Consider the following 21,405-nt stretch of genomic DNA (forward strand, 5'->3'; position numbering starts at 1 on the left):
AGAGGTTTCCCATGGCCGTTCTTCTTCGAATGATTTCACGCATATTCGATTGGTGGAAACATACTTGTTGAAATACATCACTTTCATACTGAATTCATGTGTTCCATCATCAAGCTTTCCTTTCCTTTGGGCACGTGCACTTGTGATTCCCTTGTCCAAGTGTAACTTTCCATGTCTAAAACGCTTGAATCAATTTTCAAAAATCAGATAATTGAGCTTATAAGTTTTAACATTATCATAACTAACGTTCAATTTTGATTTCGTTCCCGACATACTACTACTTCTGCTCTCCCCTCTATAAAGAATCAGTCGATAAAAATTATATCACATGTCCAGTTTTTATTAGATTTCAGCAAAGCTTTCAATACCTCAGACCGCAGTTTTCTATGTAGTAAACATCGTCACTTTGGTTTGGATAAATTTGTCAAAGATCTCATGAAAAACTTTTCGGAATATCGAACTCGGTGTATCAGCAGTGTATCACAACAAATCCACAGTTCTGAACACCGAATGTGGAACATTGAAAGATTTTGGCTGTATACTTTGTCATCTTTATACAAAAAACGTCGAAATCTTCCAAATTAGGGAGTTCCACAAGGTTTCATTTTTGGACCACTTTTATTTAATGTTTGGAAGCTCAAAAACTTCTTATTGAAGATCTATATAACATCTCATGCACACATAATTTGAAATCAAACGTCAAATCGTCATATATTTTATTTTTACACAAATCTGAAAGATACCTAACTTCCAACTTCATTATGATTTATATATTATATAATATTATAATAATATATTATTATAATAATAATAATAAATGTCTTTATTGTTTATAACTGATAAGGTTCAACATTTAATGAACAGTATGAACAAAAATATGAATAAGTTGGAAACAAAAGGCGAAGTTCAATTTTGATAACGATAAATTGCTCTTGATTAACCTTAACCTTAATTGCTCAAAAAGTCGCTACGGTGTTATTAGAGCATTATTATAAAATAATCTGTTGCTCTGTAATCTGTACTGAATAATAATAAAATAGATCACTAAATTTCTAATAAATATTTCTTAAATCCAATTTGAAATCGCTGAAGCCCAGTCTTTTTGATTATTTCGGGAATACTATTATAGATTGCGCAAACTTGATATTTGAAACTGCGTCTGAAAAGTTCAAGTCGAAAACTAGGAGGTGTTAAACTATTATTTCTTACATTGAGGTTGTGAACATAATTCTGTTGAGTAATTTTTCTATGCAGATATGTTTGGGTTTTGGTCAGTATGGCATTATGAAAGAGTACTGCAGAATGAAGAACTCTTCTATTACTTATATTCAACCAGTTAACAGTTTTGAGTTTGACGTCTTTGACGTCTTCTTATGCCATAGTTCAACCTCAAGCAAGAATTTCGAACTTTTTGAAGTTTTGATTTATATTGACTAGTTAAACATGGACCAAAGAGCACATCTGCATAATTGAAATTTGAAAGGACTGTTGCTGAATGAAGCGATGAAACTTTCAAGACTACAAGATCATTTGAATAAAATGCATTCAGACAAAAAAGACAAAAGTGTGACTTCTTTTCAAGAACTGGAAAAGAAACATTCAGCTCAGCCAATTGTGTCAAAACTTCTGTGCCTCATAAACCAGCGGCAGATATCCGAAAAATTTCTTCGAGCAATAGTTCCGTACAAAGACGAATTGATTAGATGGCTGAAAACATTGAAGAGTCATTGTGCAATCTTCTGAAGACTTCTAAATTCTCAATTCAGTTAGATGATTCCACTTTACCAACCAGTGAAGCATTGTGTTGTTATCCGTGAGGTTTATTAAAAATGAGAAAATATATCAAGAACTACTGTTTGCCAGAAATTTAGAGACGGATATAAAAGGAGAAACCATATATAATACACTGGAAAAATTTTGTCATGAGAAAGAAATTCCACTCAAGAATATTATATCAGCTACTACGGATGGCGCTCCGACTATGACAGGACGTCACAAAGGCTTCATAGCGTACTTGAAAAATTAAATTCCAGATGTGTTCGCTGTACATTGCGTCATTCTTAGACAACATTTGGTTGCGAAAAATTTTAGTAAGCCCCTCTGTCAATCACTGCACTATTTCATTAAAGCAGTCAATAATATCCGAAAGAGCTCTTGAAATGACAGATTATTTAATCAGCTGTATGTTGCTAATGATGAATATTTCAACCGATTGCTATTTCATATAGAAGTGCGTTGGTTATCAAGAGGTAACTGGCTGACTTGGTTTCACAATCTATTCTATCTATCAATCTATCTATTTGACACTGTAATAGAGGTCTTAGAAAATAAAGACAAAAAATTGCATGACAACCTCATCACTTCAAAGAATGATATTGCGTAATTGACAGACCTGTATGAATTATTTAATGATGTCAATCTCCAACTTCAAAGTGACGAATTGAATTTGATTAAAACAAAAAATGTCATTGCTGCTCTTGTAGCCAAATTGCTCTTATACAAGAATTATATCAGCAGACGTGAGTTTCGCAATTTCTCTAGTTTGTCAGCAGTATCCTTCAACAACGACGACTTGCTAGTTTAATGCCTCCTTCACAGTGATTTCGCAGAACGATTCCAGGATATTTTAAAATTGGAAATACTGGACTGGGTGTTGGGTCTTTTTTCAAATGTCAAAACATTAGTATCACCCTAGGTGAAAGAAGAACTCATATAACTGATAGCGAACGAGGAAATGAAAATAAAATTGAAAAATGGATACCAAGAATTTTGTCTACAAAAGCCAATCCCGCAAATATATCCTGGATTGTGGTCCACCGTTCAACGATTTTCGATAGCATTCCCATCATCGTATTTGTGTGAACGTGGATTTAGTGTTGTGGCGAAATTGCTAACTAAAAAGAGAAATCGGTTGCAGACTACCGAACGCGGTGACTTACGGCTGTTTTTTTGAGTAAATTGGAGCCTGTGAATAAAAGTTTTCCTAATATTACAAAATGATGTTTTACATTACCCTTATCAGAAATTCTCATTTTCACATAACACACATAATTTAATTATTAAAATAATGACCGCGATTGTGATTCTCAAGATGTAGTGAAGTGAAAAAATTTGGGGGGTGTTAAAAAATAATTAATTCTCGAAGTGGGCGGTAGACAAAATAAGTTTGAGAACCTCTGGTAAACTATCATCAGTGGGACTCATTCTGCGACTGTTCCGACCAAAATCAGGCCTCATTAATATCAGGCGAGCCAATTTTAAATCTATGTATTCTAACCTAAGCTGTTGAACTAGTAAACAAATCTTTCGAAATATATGGTACTGTTGCACAGTTTCTCAGCCGAAACCAGCTTTCGGATATGACGAATCCTACCTGGTCATGTTGTGATAAATCGGTGAAATAACATAAGGTTGTCAAATGTGTTCTGTGCAATAAACATTTCTTCCACCAGTGCGTTGATCTAACCATCTCAGAGTTTCTCTTGGGCTTGCTTAGGCTGTACAGATATGGATAGCATGTTGAATGAACTGAAATCTATCATCATTTCCTCGAAGAAGGAAGTTGCTGAGTTGAAATCGACATTAGGTAATAAGCAATTTGGAAATAATATCACCAACTTTGAAGTGGTAGTTCAGGAAGTGTCAGAAAGGCAAGTAAGGAGGAAAAATTTGATACTTCTCAAAGTTAAAAATCTTGAGAGTGAAAGCTCCTTCAGTGAACGCCAGGAGCAGAACAAAATTAAGGTACTGTCTATTTTGAGTAATTCAATGCCTGATACAAACTTTGCTATTATAAATCTTGTGAGATTAGTTAGATTCGTAGCTATAAAGTCACCTTCGTGTCCAGTTGAAATTAGACTTGAGGACGAAAGATTAGTTCAAGGATTAATGCGCAAAGCAAGAAATCTCAGAAATAATAATGAATTCTCTGAAATCAATATATCTTTTGATCGCACCCCATGCCAAATTTCGCATTATAAAGCTCTCAAGGATGAGCTAAATAGAAAGATTGTTGATAACCCAGCAATGAAGTATATAAAAGGGGTTCCAAACATCATTTTGACAAACTAAGTGTGCCCAACAGATCTACATCACCTAAAAATATCTACTTACAAAATATCAGAGGTTTGAACACAAAGATTAAGAGGTTTTACCCGAATGTGACACTTGCTGAATGAGACTTTATTGCTTTGGTGGAGACAAAACTTCCAGAGTGACAGAAACTTTTGAAGATACTTGAATTCCTCTTGGGGGTGGTGTCCTGCCAAATCCAAGCTCAACACGATTTTCCTAGACTTGAGAGAATTGGAAAGTCTGATACCACTGATCGATGTCGTTGGGTGCAAGTGCCTGTTTGATCACTTCTTGATTCATGTGTATGTTCTTTATATCCCCCCAAAGTGAAAAACAAGAATCTATTATTTTTCATGAAATAACTCGAACAAATAGTGGCCCTCCAACAAAATATTATCATTGATATAGCAATGTTCTAAACATATCTATTAGTAATGTACATAATAACACAGTTCAAATTTATTTTAATATTCTAGACTTTACAAATATAACTCAATGTAACTGTATCCTGAACACCTTCGAGAGACATCTAGATTTAGTGATCAGCGATATGCTTTTCGAAATTAATAACTTTAATATATTAATAACGAAACTTTCAATTTAGTCGATGAGGATCAATATCACCCTTCTCTCCTTATGAATTTTCATAAGGAGAAATCGTATATTTGTCACGCTATAAAAAACTGGCAACAGCAGATTTTTCCAAGATTTCTCTTGTATCAGAAGTTACATAAAAAACCAAATAAAAGTAGCTTGAAATAACTACCAACATTCTCATAAACTACACCTCACGACTCGATCTCCACAAACTTTATTTGAAAAATATATCACATGTTTTGCCAACACAATAGCTTTTTCAAAAGTGATTCGATTCCTACATTCTGTTGAATTCAATGTTCACAATTATCCCATAATCTTTCAGTATACCCAATAGATTATTTATGGCAGACACTATCCTAAATGCCCCTTTTATGACAGTAAACAGTTTTGCTGCGTTCTTTAGCAGCACCACCGTACAATTCTTGAATCCAACTCTGATATTATGAACGAAAGAAAAAATTCTCATATCACCTTTCACAGAGGCATAATCAATACATTCACTCAGGAAATTATCCAATAAAATGACTTCTGGATATGACCTTATTACCAGCTTCCTAGTGAAGGACTTTGCAAAGGTTTGATTATTCATTGTCAAAAATATTCAACACAATACTAAGCAAATCTCATTTTCCTGAACGATGGAAACAATAAAAAATCTGCCCCATTCTCAAATCTGAAAACCCAGAGAATATTGAGAACTACGGACCAATATCTATTTTGTGTAACTTCGCGAAGGCCTTTGAGATATATGTGTATGATCAGTTAATGCCACGAGTCAAATCCCTGATCTCTGCAAACCAGCTTGCAACTAAATCCACTGTCTCGAATTTCTGCAGTGTCAAGCAGTTTTTGATAAACGTAATGGACAGAAAAAAGCAAGTTGACATTATATACACAGCTTTTGAAAAAGACTTCGACAGAATTAGTCACACTATCTTACTAGAGAAAATAGCTCAAATGGGTTCAAATCACTCACTAGTGAAACATTTACGCTCTTATTGGGATCAGAGAACCAATGTTATTTTTTATAATAGATTCGGGTCTGCACGATACTTATCACCATCTGGTGTGCCACAAGCCTCCAATCTGGGACCCCTGCTTTTCCTCATCTTCATAAATAATCCCATCTTCAAGCTTCCGTGTGGAAACTTACTTTTTGCAGAAGAATTGAAGATCTTTTCATCTATCACAAGATTAGAGAGCTGCTTTCACCTCCAGTCACAATTAGACCGGATAGATAACTGGTGTCAAATCAATAAATTGGTATCGACTGTTAAAAAGTGCAAAAATTGCTCTTTTACAGGTAATGCCAATATTATTGAGTATTTTTATACTTTCGAGGATGAAATACTCCTTCGCGAAGAAGCTGTCAAAGATGTAGGCGTGAAGTTCGACGGCAGGTTGACATTTGTTGGTCACACCAATACTGTTGCGGCATCGGCTAGAAAAATGCTTGGCTTTGTTCTGCAGAACTGTTAATCATTCACCAATATCACTGCATTAACCATACTTTATATATTTCTCGTTCGCTCCAAGTTAGAGTATGCTACTTTGATTTGGTGTTCTCTCTATAATGTACATGAGGAAACTTTGGAAAATGTGCAAAGGCGTTTTCTGAAGTTTCTTGCATTTAGAACTGATGGCGTGTACCTTCTAGAGAAACTGACTTCACATTACTTCAAAGATTCGGTCTGCCTTCCTTGAAATAACGTAGAATTTCATCAAGTATTATTATGTTACACAAAATTTTGCATTGTTCCATTGATGCACCCTCTTTACTAGAACAAATTCACTTCAACGTACTTCAAGCTACTACACGTGGACAGATCACTTTCTATATCGCTTTTACTAGATCCAACCTTGGAAAAGTGTCTCCTATAAATTTGACGTGTGAAAATTATAATACCCACTGCAGTCAATGCGATATTAATTTCGATTCACTGAAGACCATATTATCCAAAATTGAACAAACCATCATCCAGCTTACTGCCTTCATTTCATGTTTTCCACAAATAATAACAATTTAATATGTTATCTCTTTTCTCAGTTCGATCATATATGTGAATTGATTTCCTAATTTGTCAAATCCTTAATAAGTCAATCTTTCCTGTAAAAGGATTCATCTGTTGTGCAATAAATTTAATGTTTCTTCTTCAAAACAATGAAAGTCATAACATTCAACATCTAATTGAAATTATTGCAATACTTCATAGATTAACGATAGAAACATTAATTTTTTTTTCCATTATTATATTTGTTAATTCAATGTTATAACAAAATGATTATTGGGACGATAAGTTGAATGACAAAGTGATAATGGTATCATAAATGATTATTCTACTCTAACTCATGAACAATTGTCTCATATCAAACATGAAAGACAATGTCAAGATATGCATAATTATTTCAATATGTACTCGTAATAGATAATATATTCTTGATAGAATGATAAAACTCATTGAGTTCATTTCCTTCGTGTAAACAACTCCAGAAAATAATTCGATACTTGATAAAAATATTTGAGTATTGTTGAAATAGAAAGTGAAAACCTTTCATTATTTTGGAAACCTTTGCTTCATCTTTCATCAACTGACTTAGTTAACCACACTGTTGTATTTTTTCGAAACAATATTTGATATGACTATCATGATCTTCAAACAAGACTCAATCTTCGTGATACGACGATAGTCGTGTCACGAAGTGTTCTGGCGAGACACCCCTCTGGAGACACCCTACATTTTGTTTCATTAGAGAGAGGACAATGGCAGATCAAGATCTTCCGATGATGTGGTGCTGCAGGTTTATCCGGGTTTTCCTGCAGCTGAAAAAGCAAATGCGCCACTGGAATCAATGAAGTCGACCCGGAGCGCCAATTTCATTTTTATCGTTGTTTTATAATTTCACAAATGAAAGTTTATGACCATCAGCGCTATATCGTTAAGAAATGAAATGGATTTCAATTTTTCTCAAAAAATATTTATTTATTTATCAATTTCTATTCCGTTCCCGTCAAAGTAGTCCTCCTCAGATATCTATAATTCACTTGTGTCAGCGTTTTCACCTCGAAGCAGTTCTGATATGTACTTTTTGATATGTCTTTGGGCTCTTTCAGCGATTCGGTTTTCAACTTCTCAATTGTCTCAAAACGCGGTTCTTTCATGGGTCTCTTCAATCTTGAAAACAGAAAAAAGTTGCAGGGGGGCAAATCTGATGAATACGGTAGCTGAGGCATGATTACGGAGTTGTTCTTGACTGAAATATTAGTAGAGTAAAGTGAAGTAAACTTTGTTGACTACAAAATGGGTAAACTACTCGAGTAGCAGGTCAAATTTGAGCGGTATCACAAGATAAACAGTAACAATACACATATAAATGTAGAGGGAATATATATATATATATATATATATATATATATATATATATATATATATATATATATATAATATATATATATATATATATATATATATATATATATAAAATGAAATATGGAAACAACACTCCAAACAGGGGGGCAAACCGCGGACACGTGTTTCTGGCTATTGGCCTCGATAAAATATCTATTTGTATATATATATATATATATATATATATATATATATATATATATATATATATATATATATATATATATATATATATATATATACAGGGTGTCCCTGGACTTTCTCTTTTCCTCTCGGGAATGTATAGATGGGGTGGAAATATCACCAGTACTTCATATAATTTTTTTTCCTAAAATCCTTCGTTACCAAGTAACGGGCCCTCGAAGTTACAAAATGAAAAATGTTTTTCGTTGATAACTTTTCAAGTGAATATTCAAAATCATCCAAATTTTGGTAATTGACTAAACAAATGAATTCCTTCGATGAGCTTTCATGCAGGAGTCAGTTGTTTTGCTACAAAGTCAGGAACGGACTACCCCCGATGGTCCACACCCCAAAACTTTGAAATGACAGATATTTTTCAACAAATTGAGGTTACTTGGACAATTTTATGAATAAAAGTACTCGTGTGGAAAGTCCATCGGAGCAACGAGTCTTGATAAAAATGTAGTTTCACTCGACGACATCAAACCCGCTCGTCCACCATTATTTGAAATGAATAATTATCAAAGCAGAAATAATAATGATAACGTTAATTCAACAACATTTATCCTGAGATGTCTACCATTATTCGAAAATATTAGTTTTTAAGGAAAATGGAAATGATAGGTAAAATGTTCATAACGAATTTTTATAATGCAAACACGTTTAACTAACGAAACTCAAGAGCCTCAAGAGCAAACAGAAATGAAAAATCCGCTACAGAAACTGCTCGATATGACCACCTTCTCTCTCTATACATTTTCTTAGTCTGCGAAGACACCCTCTCTGTAGTTGAAATAGCATTCCAGGGTCGTTTCGTATGGCTTCACAATGTAATGTTATTCTATTCAACAATGCATCTCTTGTGTGAATAGGTGTAGCATAAACAAGGCTTTTTAGATGCCCCCACAGAAAGAAATCCAATGGATTTAAATCCGGAGACCGCGATGGCCATGAATATGGCCCACCTCTACCAATCCATCTATTGTGGAAAATATGGTTCAGATGGTCACGCACAATCAAACTAAAATGAGGAGGAGTGCCATCATGCATAAACCACATATTTCTTCGGGTTTGCAATGGAACATGTTCCAAAAGTCTATTCAAATCGTTCTGAATGAATTCCAAATAACGTTCTCCATTCAATCGGTCCTGTAGAACGAATGGTCCTATGAGATGGTTTCCTATGATACCAGCCCAAACATTCACGTTGAATTTCCGTTGGTGTTTGGTTTGCAATATCCCACGGTGATTTTCTTCGGCCCATATATGGAGATTATGAGAGTTGATAACTCCATCTCTACTGAAACCTGCTTCATCAGTGAATAAAACTCGATTAATAAAAGTCATATCCTCTCTTTGCCTATCCATGAACCAATTGGCATATTCCAGTCGTGCTGGAAAATCTTGAGGTGTCATGGCATGTACTTTCTGGATGTGAAATGGGTAGAGCAGTTGTTCCCTAATTATTCTATGAATAGTGGACTTGGATGTATGGAACTGTTCTGATAGATTTCTGATGCTCATTGAAGGATCATCAGCGACGGCTTCCAAAATGTTTTCCTCCAATACAACGGTACGTACAGTCCTAGGAGCGCCCTCACCACCTCGTTTTGGCAAAACTGTACCTACAATAATATCGAAATAAAACAACGTGCTCAAATTAATTATCAATTATTACATACCTGTCTCCCTCAAGCTGCGATCGACACGCTCGAATGTTTCTCTTGACGGTACCGTTCGATTGGGAAAATGCTCGGAATACAGACGACGAGCTTCTGCAGCATTACAAAATGCTCGTCCATAAAATACATGCATATCTGCATATTCTTTGAATGTAAACTGTTCGGCCATATCAAAAAAATTCAAAATATCCTATAGAATATTGAAAATACAATGATAGTCATATGACAACGCACCACTCAACAAAACAAAATCGCATTCCAGTTTCTCATTTTTTATCAAAACTTTCTAAAAGGTTTTTTTGTCAACATCTGTGAAAGAAATGGAACATAATTATTCCCTGGATATTTTTCACCTGATCATGTGCAGCCGTTTTTGTAGTTCATTCGTTTGCTTTTTATTAGTTTAGTAAATATTTTTTCCGATGTGCGTTTTTTCACCTAAATTTAGATTCGTGTTAAAGAATTTCTCCTATAAAATTATAATTATGAGTGAAACTCCTCAACAGTTTAGCTGTGAAGTAGAATTTGAAACATTCGAATGTTGAGTTTCATGAGATTCAGATAACTGATCAACACGAAACGTGATTATTCCACACGTATTATGTACATACAAAATATGGAATGAATTCGATATTTCATAGTAGAGTAGCTTGTTAGTTTGAAAACACCACGAATCTACAGAACTCGATATTTCTTTTGAAAAAATATCTGCTATCACAATTGTGACTTAAACTTCCATATAGGTACTGTACTTTTTGTTTACGACTTCATTTTAGCATACTTTGTATTATTCCTGTTATAAATGTTGTTGAATTAACGTTATCTGCTTTGATAATTATTCTGCTTTGATAATTATTCATTTCAAATAATGGTGGACGAGCGGGTTTGATGTCGTCGAGTAGAACTACATTTTTATCAAGACTCGTTGCTCCGATCGACTTTCCACACGAGTACTTTCATTCATAAAATTGTCCAAGTAACCTTATTTTGTTGAAAAATATTGAAAAATATCTGTCATTTCAAAGTTTTGGGGTGTGGACCATCGGGGGTAGTCCGTTCCTGACTTTGTAGCAAAACAACTGACTCCTGCATAAAAGCTCATCGACGGAATTCATTTGTTTAGTCAATTACCAAAATTTGGATGATTTTGAACATTCACTTGAAAAGTTATCAAAGAAAAACATTTTTCATTTTGTAACTTCGAGGGCCCGTAACTTGGTTACGAAGACTTTTAGAAAAAAAAGTTATATGAAGTACTGGTGATATTTTGACCCCTTCTATACATTCCCGAGAGGAAAAGAGGAAGTCCAGGGACACCCTGTATATGCAATTTTATATTATTATAGCAAAGAACTAGTGAATTGTGGAGTTCATATATTCTTCTATTGAATTTAACTTGGGAGAGTTGGAGGTAGATATTTACAGCGTGAACCTGTTTGGCCTCACCTGTCTATTATTTCGGGTGGGATAGTTGTGGAATTCTGAGTTCAACTTTAGATTTTCCCTATTTTTGTGCAATTCAATAAGGGTTTGATGTATATAGATGCAAGGAAGTGACATTATTTGGTTTTTGATGAAAAGTGGCCTACAAGGTTGGTCATAGCGCGTACCTTCGATTATTCTCAATGCCGTCTTTTGCAATTCGAATACTCCTGATGCCTGACTAGAATTTCCCCATGAAATGGTACCATAGCTTATACGCGAATGAAAAAGAGAGTGGTTTATAATCAATATCCCATCTTTGTCCACAATATTTTTCAGTTTACGCAGCAAAAATAGTTGGCTAGACACTTTATTGAAAAGATGGTTTATGTGACTATTTCACTTTAATTCAGAAGTTTAACAGTGGATCCATTGTAAATGTTTTCATTAGAGGGGAATATGATGTGGTGTGTCTTATTATTTGTTCATTTCGAATTCATTTGTCGTTAACTACAGTTCGGCTTAAGATGCAGTAATCAACTATAGCGCGAATTAATTAACGAAGTATCATCAAGCAAGTGATGGAATATGTCATTGACAGAAACGGTGAATAACAGTGGTCCAAGGGAACCCCTACTCCTCCGAACTCACACCCTCCCCGTACCACTGTTGCAAGGCGACTGCCATACGGAGAGATGAATCAGCAGGGTAGAAGACCCTTTTTTTCTTTTATTTCCCAAAAACAATTACATATAACATCAATCATGAACTTAAACACTAATCATACTTAAATAGCAAAAACAAAGATAAAATAAACTCAAAATATTATAGCTACTCCAGCATTAATCAGACATTCATCCTTCATCCTTTCCATTCATCCTTTTTTCAATTTGTATCTCTCAACATGATTTTGCCATTCATCCCTTCCGTCCTCGCCTTCCATTCTCGCCATCCAATTCTGTCCCCGTTCATACATCTATCAATTACGTGCTCTGCTGTTTCAGGCTACCCATACTCACAGGAGCAGGGAATCTCCGGGCCCAGGTTAAATCTTGCCAGGTATTCCGGGAAGTTCCCATGCCCAGTGAGCAGTTGGACAGACTTCCGCGACTGATCCAAGGATTCATATCCGACTGTTCTGTGGAATCCGACTGCCGTGTGGAATTTTCTCCGGAATGAAAACGTTGTATGAGAGCATCTTCTGGCCAAATTGTTGGATCCATCGTCCCGATATGAAGAGTATTTCTCTGGTTGTTTGGATTGCAGAGTTTCATAGGTGACCTCCGAAAAGTGAGACGCTGCTTAGATCGAGTCTTGGGAAATGTGCACCGCTGGCTTAGGAACACCTTTCACCGATGTATTGGTTTTACTGGTTCTGCTCCCTATAATCGAGGAAGATTTTCCCCTTGAAGATGATCACTTGGTGATCGAAACACGTGTCGAGTTGTTGAAATAACGAGAGGCGGCAAAGAGACGGAGCGAGGGCGGGTGGGCGACCGCCCGAGCCGCGTCAGTTCTGTGAACATTGGACCACTTGTTTCCATAGGAGAGACACGAAAGGGACAAAGGTTTGCGCCTCGTATCTGCCAGACGTCCGTTCTGGGTGAATTGGGCTCAAGATACATATATTTTGGCGTGCTTTTTTTTGGTGGTCTTGACTTTCCTAGACGCTTTAATTGGGACGATTGGACGTTCGTTTCGATGTTATAACCATTTACGAACTTCGGTGCCACACGCTTTATACTCAAAATTGCATTGCATGAGTTAATCGATATGCGACGTTGGTCGATGTCAAAGCTTGGCCTTGCCATTGACTGCCTTGGGGAGCATCGCTTATTTTTATATTTTATATTCAGAGTTTAAGATCTCTGTCGATCCTATAGATGGCGTCTTGGTAACGGGAGATGTCATCGACCTTAATTTCTCTCTTGTTACTAAGTATGTGACCATTATCTGTTCAAAGAGCCGCAGTTAGTTATCTCTAAGTCTTCATGGCTTTTATTGCATGTAAGCAAATATGGCAAACAGCAGATAATTACAAACACAACCCTGGTTATGTAATGTATAAAAAGTATGAAATACTTGTGTGAACTTTCAACGGTAACTTCTTCATAGTTCAATTTTAAATTCACATCAGGAGTATAGTAATGAAAATCTTCATTGTAACATTCACCTTCCACCAACTAAGAGGAAGAAGCATAAATATTTGAGTAAGCAGCGATAAGTAGCTAACAAATAAGAAAAAATTGCGACTAATATTATAATAGCTAAACATTAGAGTTCAAAGCATCCTGACTGCGACTGCAGTCTTCCTCTGCAAGAGGAATAGAGGGTGTTTTGTTACCATTATGGAGCAGAACGGCTTTTGAACTTGTTTTAGACGAATCTATAAATAAACGCCATTCATCCGGGTTATGTGCAAATCCTAATTTTTTCGTCACACCATTTGGATATACACAAACACTCATTTTATCCTGCATAGTTGAAAACGAGAATAGATTATGGTTATGGTTCCTAAATATTGTAACTTTGGTTTTAGAGGCTAGCAAATTCCATTGTTGTAATCTAAACCCTGATACTTCAGCATTCTCTTTGGACAAGTGGAGGTCCCGAACTAGATCCTTCAATTCAGGTGTTCGATTAAATGGGGTGTTCTTCCTTTACTCTCGGGAAAATAAGGACCTTCTTTTTCTTACACATTTCTTGAAAAACCAGATATATTTGTCATGCAAAAGTAACAGTCGTTGTGATGATTTGTTGTTTCTCGTCAAATCATTGGAACTGCAAAAGGCAAAGAAGACCGTTTGCCTGCTACTTTTGTAGCGGTTCCGTATTTCTGGTATTTTCTGAAAACTTCGAGTATCGACGGTGGAAAGTTCGAGAAGCGGCGTCACAAGTCTCATATATATATAGCGGAAGCAGATTTGAATACTGGGCAGAGCCGCTGTGTTTCCTCAATTTAGGGGAAAAGCAAATTTGGATTGTCGTGATTATAAAATTTTTGTGAAAAATATCATAACTCAAAAATCTCACATGTTAGGAAATTTTTACTATCATTTTCGCATTTAGGGACAGAAAATTAACAAAGACCTGCATTGGCATTACAGTCGTGAATTGGCTGTGAACTAGTGAACAGCCAGTTGACAGCCAGTGAGTATGGTGTGAAATATTCAGAAATAATATTTCCCAGAATCCTATGCTAATATATACTGATAAGATTGCTATCTTATATAAAAACCAATGTTACTACAATCATGAAGCTCCACCACCTTTCATTCATTTCTGATTGTATCATGTCCATACTAATACATCAGAAAAGCTGATTATTTGTAGTTCAATTGATTATTATCAATTCCCTGTTTTCCTTCATTGTTTTTTGAAAAATGTCGTATTAGTTTTTACTTTTGATAAGATATATTTAGTACTGATTGTTGTTTCAATTAAAGGATTATGAGAGATAATATTCATGTGATTTGCAAAAATATTATCAAAATTGAAAAATTCACATTCCATCGAAGTAGAAGTGAATTGTCATCTTCAAATCAAAAATTTCATTTTTTTTCAGTTCATAGGTAATTTTGAAAACTTTATAAAATACCCAGCTTCCATATAGATACAAAATAGTGTCAATTCATAAGGGGACACCTAATGCATCATAATGTACAAGATAGAAATCGTAATACACAGAAATTTACTCCATCATATCGTCAAACTCTTTCCTCTTTCCCAACCTCAGGCAGGCTATAACTATATAACGTCGGTTGGCCGTATTTTGGGAAATAAAATTCATATCCTGCAAATTGAAAAATGTGGGTTTTTCAATATGCTTCATCGAATGAAAATAATGAAGTCTTTCACACTTCCGGTTATGTCAAATGTTGGTACCAACTTTTTTAATTACATCCTGTATTTTTTGAATACCTGGCATAATTCGAGTTTATGTCATACCCTAAACTAAATTCGAACCGTTTCCAACATATTAATTTGTTTACTTAAAAACCTAGGCTTTTGAGTGATTCTCTCATAAGATTTGAGTTTGATAGATTACATAAATCACCTATTACAAATTCATCAAAAAAATTCAATTCATCGTCTTATAGGAGTATCAGTTTGAAAATATTATACAAGGAGTTGGTGGAGTTGTGTAATTGGCCGCGGTGGTAGTGCGCCCGACTCACGGCGCACGGCGATTCCCGCCCGAGATATTTTTCTCGAGAGCTGATTAACGGAAAAACAGATTTTGAACAGATTTAAACAAATGACGATGACTGAATCTCAAGATATGAAAATGGGCCGAAACTCACCCTGTATGTTGAATTTGTTCGAAAATTCCGAGATGATTTTGACTCATTCTCATGAAACATTCCCTATATCAAAAATCAGTCATTCACGAGATATTTCAGTTTTTCTATAAAAAATAAAATATTCGCATGTTCCCCATAAAACTACGGGCTACGAGACCTCAAAGTTCATCACCTATGAATTTGCCATCATGGTTTTTATGGAAGACAGGATTTCGCACAAAAAAATAATGAAATGAAAAATGTATATTCTGAATGTATCATGGAAGAAACATTCTTCTATCAAAGGCTTGAACTTGACAAATTGAATTTGATATCGTACACCATTTGATTCACCTACTGCTGGTCCATTTCATGGTCTATGAATCAAATTGTTTCCAACCAGCAGATGTTAATTGTCCTGTCCGATAATGATTTGTAGCAGGGCATTTTTTATTGAAACAACTTGATTGTGCGCAATTTTTTGACGCCCAGTGTTTGATGAAATAAGATAATTTTTGCAACAAGACAAGACAGATTGTTGATGAACCTCATTCTGAGAGACGTAAACTGAAAAAATCAACGTATATTCTCATATCTTGAGAAGAGTGTATTTTTTTTAATTCATTTATTGAATTAGGATTCTCTAATATACAGGTTAGCTAACTTAAAATATAATATAATCAACAAAATTTATATAAATAATACAATTTTATTTAATAGTAATCTGATATATTATTACAATGTGTTAAAACAACGATAAAAATAAAATAAATACGACAATAAAAATTAATTGGCGCTCCGGGGCGACTTCATTGATTCCAGTGGCGCATTTGCTTTTTCAGCTGCAGAAAAACCCGGAAAAACCTGCAGCACCACATCATCTGAAGATCTTGTTCTAACAATGTCCTCTCTCATAAAACAAAATGTAGGGTGTCTCCAGAGGCTCCAATAAATTCAATGCATCGCCAGAACACTTCGTGACACGACTATCCTCAAACTTAAAACAGTCCGTTTCTTCTTTGACCAAGGCATAATAATGACCAAATTCAACGCCAGAACCATAGTGAACAATGACTGCATGAAAATTATATACGTACATAATTTCAACTGAACAAAAAGAAATTTTTCAATTTCCATCATAAATATATTTTAACAGTTCGCTCTTGAAAATCTTTAATGATAGAGTAGATTCAATTGAATCAGGTAAATCATTGAAATGATTTATCTGAAATGAATTGCTCATACTATTTCTTGCATTTGTTCTATTTATATGAATGTGGCTGTTGTGCTTAGTAGAATGGTGATGAATGTCCTTATTGAGAATTATTAATGATAGCAAGTATGGTGGGATCATTTATTATAAATGAAAACCATGGAACAACAGAATCATCTTTTGGATACTGAGAGCCATTGTAGAGCAGATGTATACCTATGTATACCTTTTACATTTTGAAATTATTTTCATTCCTCGATTTTTTAGTTATTGTATTTGTTGCACTTTGTTCAAATTGAAAGAGAATAAAATAGATGCGCAGTAGTCAAAATGGGGTTGGATTATCGATTTATATACCATAATTTTTGTATCTGTTGATAAGTTATTGGCGATTCTTGAGAAAAAATATTATTTTTTGCAATCTTTTCTTCAATATATTTGAAGTGGTCGTCAGATGATAAGCAATTATCAAGTTGAAATCCCAAATACTTCACTGATTTTACTATTTCTATACGTTCATCTTCAATTTTTATATTTATTTATATTTGATTATATTTGAATTTAGTAATAATTATCATTGCTTTTGTTTTTCTAATGTTAAGTTTCATTTTATTGGTTTTCAAATATTTTTCTACTTTCTCTAGAACTTTATTCATTCTGCCAACAGTTTTTTCTAAATTTACTCCAGTACAGGCCAAAGTATCATCTGCAAATAAGTTGATGAACTCACAGTCTGTAAATAATTGAATATCATTCAGATACAGAATGAATAATAGGGAACCAAGCACACTACCTTGTGACAGTCCTGTGTGATTAGTTATATATAATGAAAAATAATCGTTCACACATACTCTCTGTTTCCTCTGTTTCGAACGGTTCCTTAGAAATAGATCGTACTTGGCTACCCGTCTTGAAGGAAAATATGGATAATGGCAAAATAACAACAGACTGATATCGAGGAACACCTTGTACTACATCCAATGTTTCAGAAGTCAATCAACAACATTAACATAAGTCACATTCCAAAACAGAATCGTGTGATCTTCTTCACTTTGCGCGTGTTCCGCTACTGTTGATTTGTCTAATCGACCTAATCTACAGTTTCTCCAACATTTATTCAGCCTTGTGCCCATGGATCTTTTGGTACTACCGATATAAACTTTTGAGATTTTAGTCTTCCGTGTATTTTCCTGTTGGGCTTGAACACTGTTTTTATTTTATGCTTTCTTAGGATTTTTCGATACCTGCCGTGCATGCATTTTTGAACCACCATTCAAGTCAGAAGCGGGAATTTATCAACACCCTAACGAAACGTACCCATACAATATGTGAACCGGAACACCTACAAGAAGATTTGTAGCAGCTTCAAGTGGCTTCAAGATTGAATGGATGCAGTGTAACCGACATCAACAAGGCCATGAAACTGAAGGCTTCCAGAAGTCAAAATAGGGAGGAAACTCAAATGGTTGCACGTGCATTTCTACCGTACATCCCTAGGGTTACAGACAGAATCGAAAAAACCTTAGGGAAGCATGAAATGAAAACAGTGTTCAAGCCCACCAGGAAAATGAAACAAAGCCTTTGATCTGCGGAAGAAAAAAAAGATCCACTATCAGCTGTCGTATACCTTGCACTTGCAGAAAAGTTTATATCGGTACCACCACAATATTCATGGGTACGAAGCTGTATGAACATCGGAGAAAATGTAAATTAGGTTGAATAGACTAATCAGTAATGAAGCCATCCACTCGTGCTGGCGACGTTAAGATGCAGTTCCAAACTACGACGGTCTTCAAACACGAATGAAGATAGTAACACTGATGACAACTTACTGATAAATAGAACATTTTTCTTTGTTAAAAATACTTTGATTTCACGCAGTGACATATCGGGGTAAAGTTTCTACACCTGTAAGAAGATTTCCATTATAATTTTCATATTTTTCAGATTGTGGAAGGTGAAAAAAACGAAAAAGGTCAATAAAATACTGATTTTCCTCCACAAAAAATTACTTTCATTCAATACAATTTTTGTTGTTCCTACATGATGTAACTGAGAGCATGATTCATTTTTCTCTTTGGTAGTAAAACTATCCACTCTAGATTCAGATTCTAAATGTTGAATAAATCCTCATCGGAATGATAGTTGAAACAGCATCCAACAAAACACAGATTTCAGTTTCTTTACCATTATAACATGAAATAATGTGAAAATTATTATTGACACATTTGCAATGTGTCAATTATTTGTATCAGTTGAGTCATTATTTTTCAGGAATTACATTGTCATTGCGTTCATTTGATTTACAGAGGAGGTTGACCGGAAGTCATATTTTCCTAGAAAGAATAAGATTTTGTGTCCACTTTTTCTGGGTATTTTTATCCCCCGAAATTTGAAAATACATGAAAATTGTAATGTAGAACTTCATACAAGTTATGAGAAATAGAACATTTCATGTAGTAACTTTTCTGGATTAATAACTGAACCATTGCCCTACGTGTTGCCCTACGCTCCGGGGGATATAGAATCCGCTGTGGGGAACGAGATGTGCTGAATTTATGGGAACTATTCGTTTTCCATCCTCAGGCTTATACAAGCTGATACGCCTGATGTACTCCTTCTCGACCACCAGAGCAAGACAATATTTGTCGTGGAGTTTTCAGCTCCTGGCGAAACGAATATCATCCGAAAAGAGGAGGAACAACGGATAAAATAAAGAGATTTTCTCTTCGAACTCCGCAGACTCTATCCAGACTACTCTGTTAAGATGGTTGTTCTGATTAATGTCCTTGGTGGCATGATGCCATATCACTACTCTGGAATCTTAAAATAATAAGTACCGGTTTGACGCACTGAGGTAGAAGTCTTAGCCGGACCGATGCAGAAGGCTGTCATTATTGACTCACTGCGCTTACTCAGGGCACATGATTTTCGGATTTAATGATTACTTACCCCACGGTGTGAGGAGTGGCTATTGATTGATAATGCTGGTGCGTCATCCCGAATGTATCGGGCCTGACCAGCGCAAACTACGGTTAAAAAAAAATGATAATCTTCATTTTAGATAGGAAAACCCTTATTTACATACATTTCTAATATGTTTGTTACATTTTTGTTACAAATTGGAATGATTTATAATATATGACCAACATTAAATGAATACATTCTGAAGTCGTCGATCAATAAGATAGGCATGATAATATCTCAAGAAAGAAAATTGTAGTTACACAGGTAACAAACACATACTACATATCATATTTGTACATTGAAAACAAATTTCTTCAGTTCGTTTTTAAACCTGTTTAGAGATGGGCTATTTTTAATTACATTTGGTAATTTCATGAACCGATCAAAACAAAGAACTCATGGTGTTTTTATTTTTTTGTTTTGTTTATATATAAATTATTATTATTTCGAGTGAAGTGGTGGTGAATACCATGATGAAAGACAATTTACCGTTCAAAATACGATGGTCATACATTGTTCAATATTTTGTATACGAAAATTGTTGTGAAATATAACAGTCTTTGGATAACGGATTGCCAATTTGAAACATCAGGCATAATAATAGGGGTATCTCCACGGCACTTCAAAATGATCCTCATACCACGAATCTGAAGTTTTTGGAGTCGAGACAATTTATTTTGATTGAATAGATATATAATACACGAACAGTAGTCAAAGCGTGGCTGAACATTCGAAGGTCAAAATACTCAAAAAAAGGTCGGTGAAAGGCATGATGTGAAAAACCTTGCATACATTCATCATTTTCACATATTTTATAATTGCGTCCGAAAAAATGTTTTCATCAAACATGTAGTATAACGAATCAATGAGACACATTTCTTCATTATATTCCTCAGTAGAACAACATTTCGAACGTTTCAGTTTTTCAGTTCTTATTTGTATTGAATTTTGTTTAGTTTTCGTTTTCGTCCCACACTGATTATTTTCAACTGATAATTTTTGAATGGTCTTGAGAATTTTGATTATGTTTGTAAGTGAATTTTCTATTTATTTTTCAGCAACATTGGTAGATTCACAGCCAAGGTGTCCCTTAAAAATTCTTATGTGTCCACCATTTTCAGCAAATAACTTCGCTGAAAGGTAACAAATGCCATAGCCTGCATGATTTTGAAGATCGGGTAAATTTAAAAACTCTGCGATTTCCATTCCGAGATTCCCAAATTTGTGGAAACCAAGAGGCTCAATCGAAAATTTTCCTTTAATTAATTAATTTCGATCTTTCATGTGGAGTTTGGAATTGCCTATATGACAGTAGCGTTTCTTGCCTAATCAGAACAGAAGTTATCTCAATAAGTGTTTTTAAATCTCATATTTTCAACAGCAACATGTCTTCTATGTGGTTTATTAGATCAATTACATGACAGTCGATATTTTTCTGTTATTGTTATGATCAACTGCTTTTATCAAAACCATACCTATGAAGATTTTCATATTTACAATGACAACAATGGCCCGTACTTCCCGGACTTGGCCGGAAAAGTTCTACTTTCTCCAAGAAATGGCCGAAAAACAAT

General features: G+C 34.9%; 1 protein-coding gene across 1 annotated transcript in view; it reads left to right on the forward strand.

Annotated features, from left to right (window-relative positions):
• Positions 1-3,118: 3,118 nt before the first annotated feature.
• Positions 3,119-21,405, forward strand: part of LOC141486691 (uncharacterized) — a 34,777-nt gene continuing 16,490 nt past the window's right edge. Inside the window, exon 1 of the mRNA XM_074185142.1 lies at positions 3,119-3,744. Coding sequence (XP_074041243.1) covers positions 3,508-3,744 — 237 coding nt within the window. The 5' untranslated portion in view covers positions 3,119-3,507. The remainder of the gene's footprint in view (positions 3,745-21,405) is intronic.

The sequence above is a fragment of the Leptinotarsa decemlineata genome, unplaced genomic scaffold, assembly GCF_025532065.1.
Source record: "Leptinotarsa decemlineata unplaced genomic scaffold, Ldec_3_MD MMD2_P_RNA_scaffold_2, whole genome shotgun sequence".
NCBI classification, from domain to species: domain Eukaryota; kingdom Metazoa; phylum Arthropoda; class Insecta; order Coleoptera; family Chrysomelidae; genus Leptinotarsa; species Leptinotarsa decemlineata.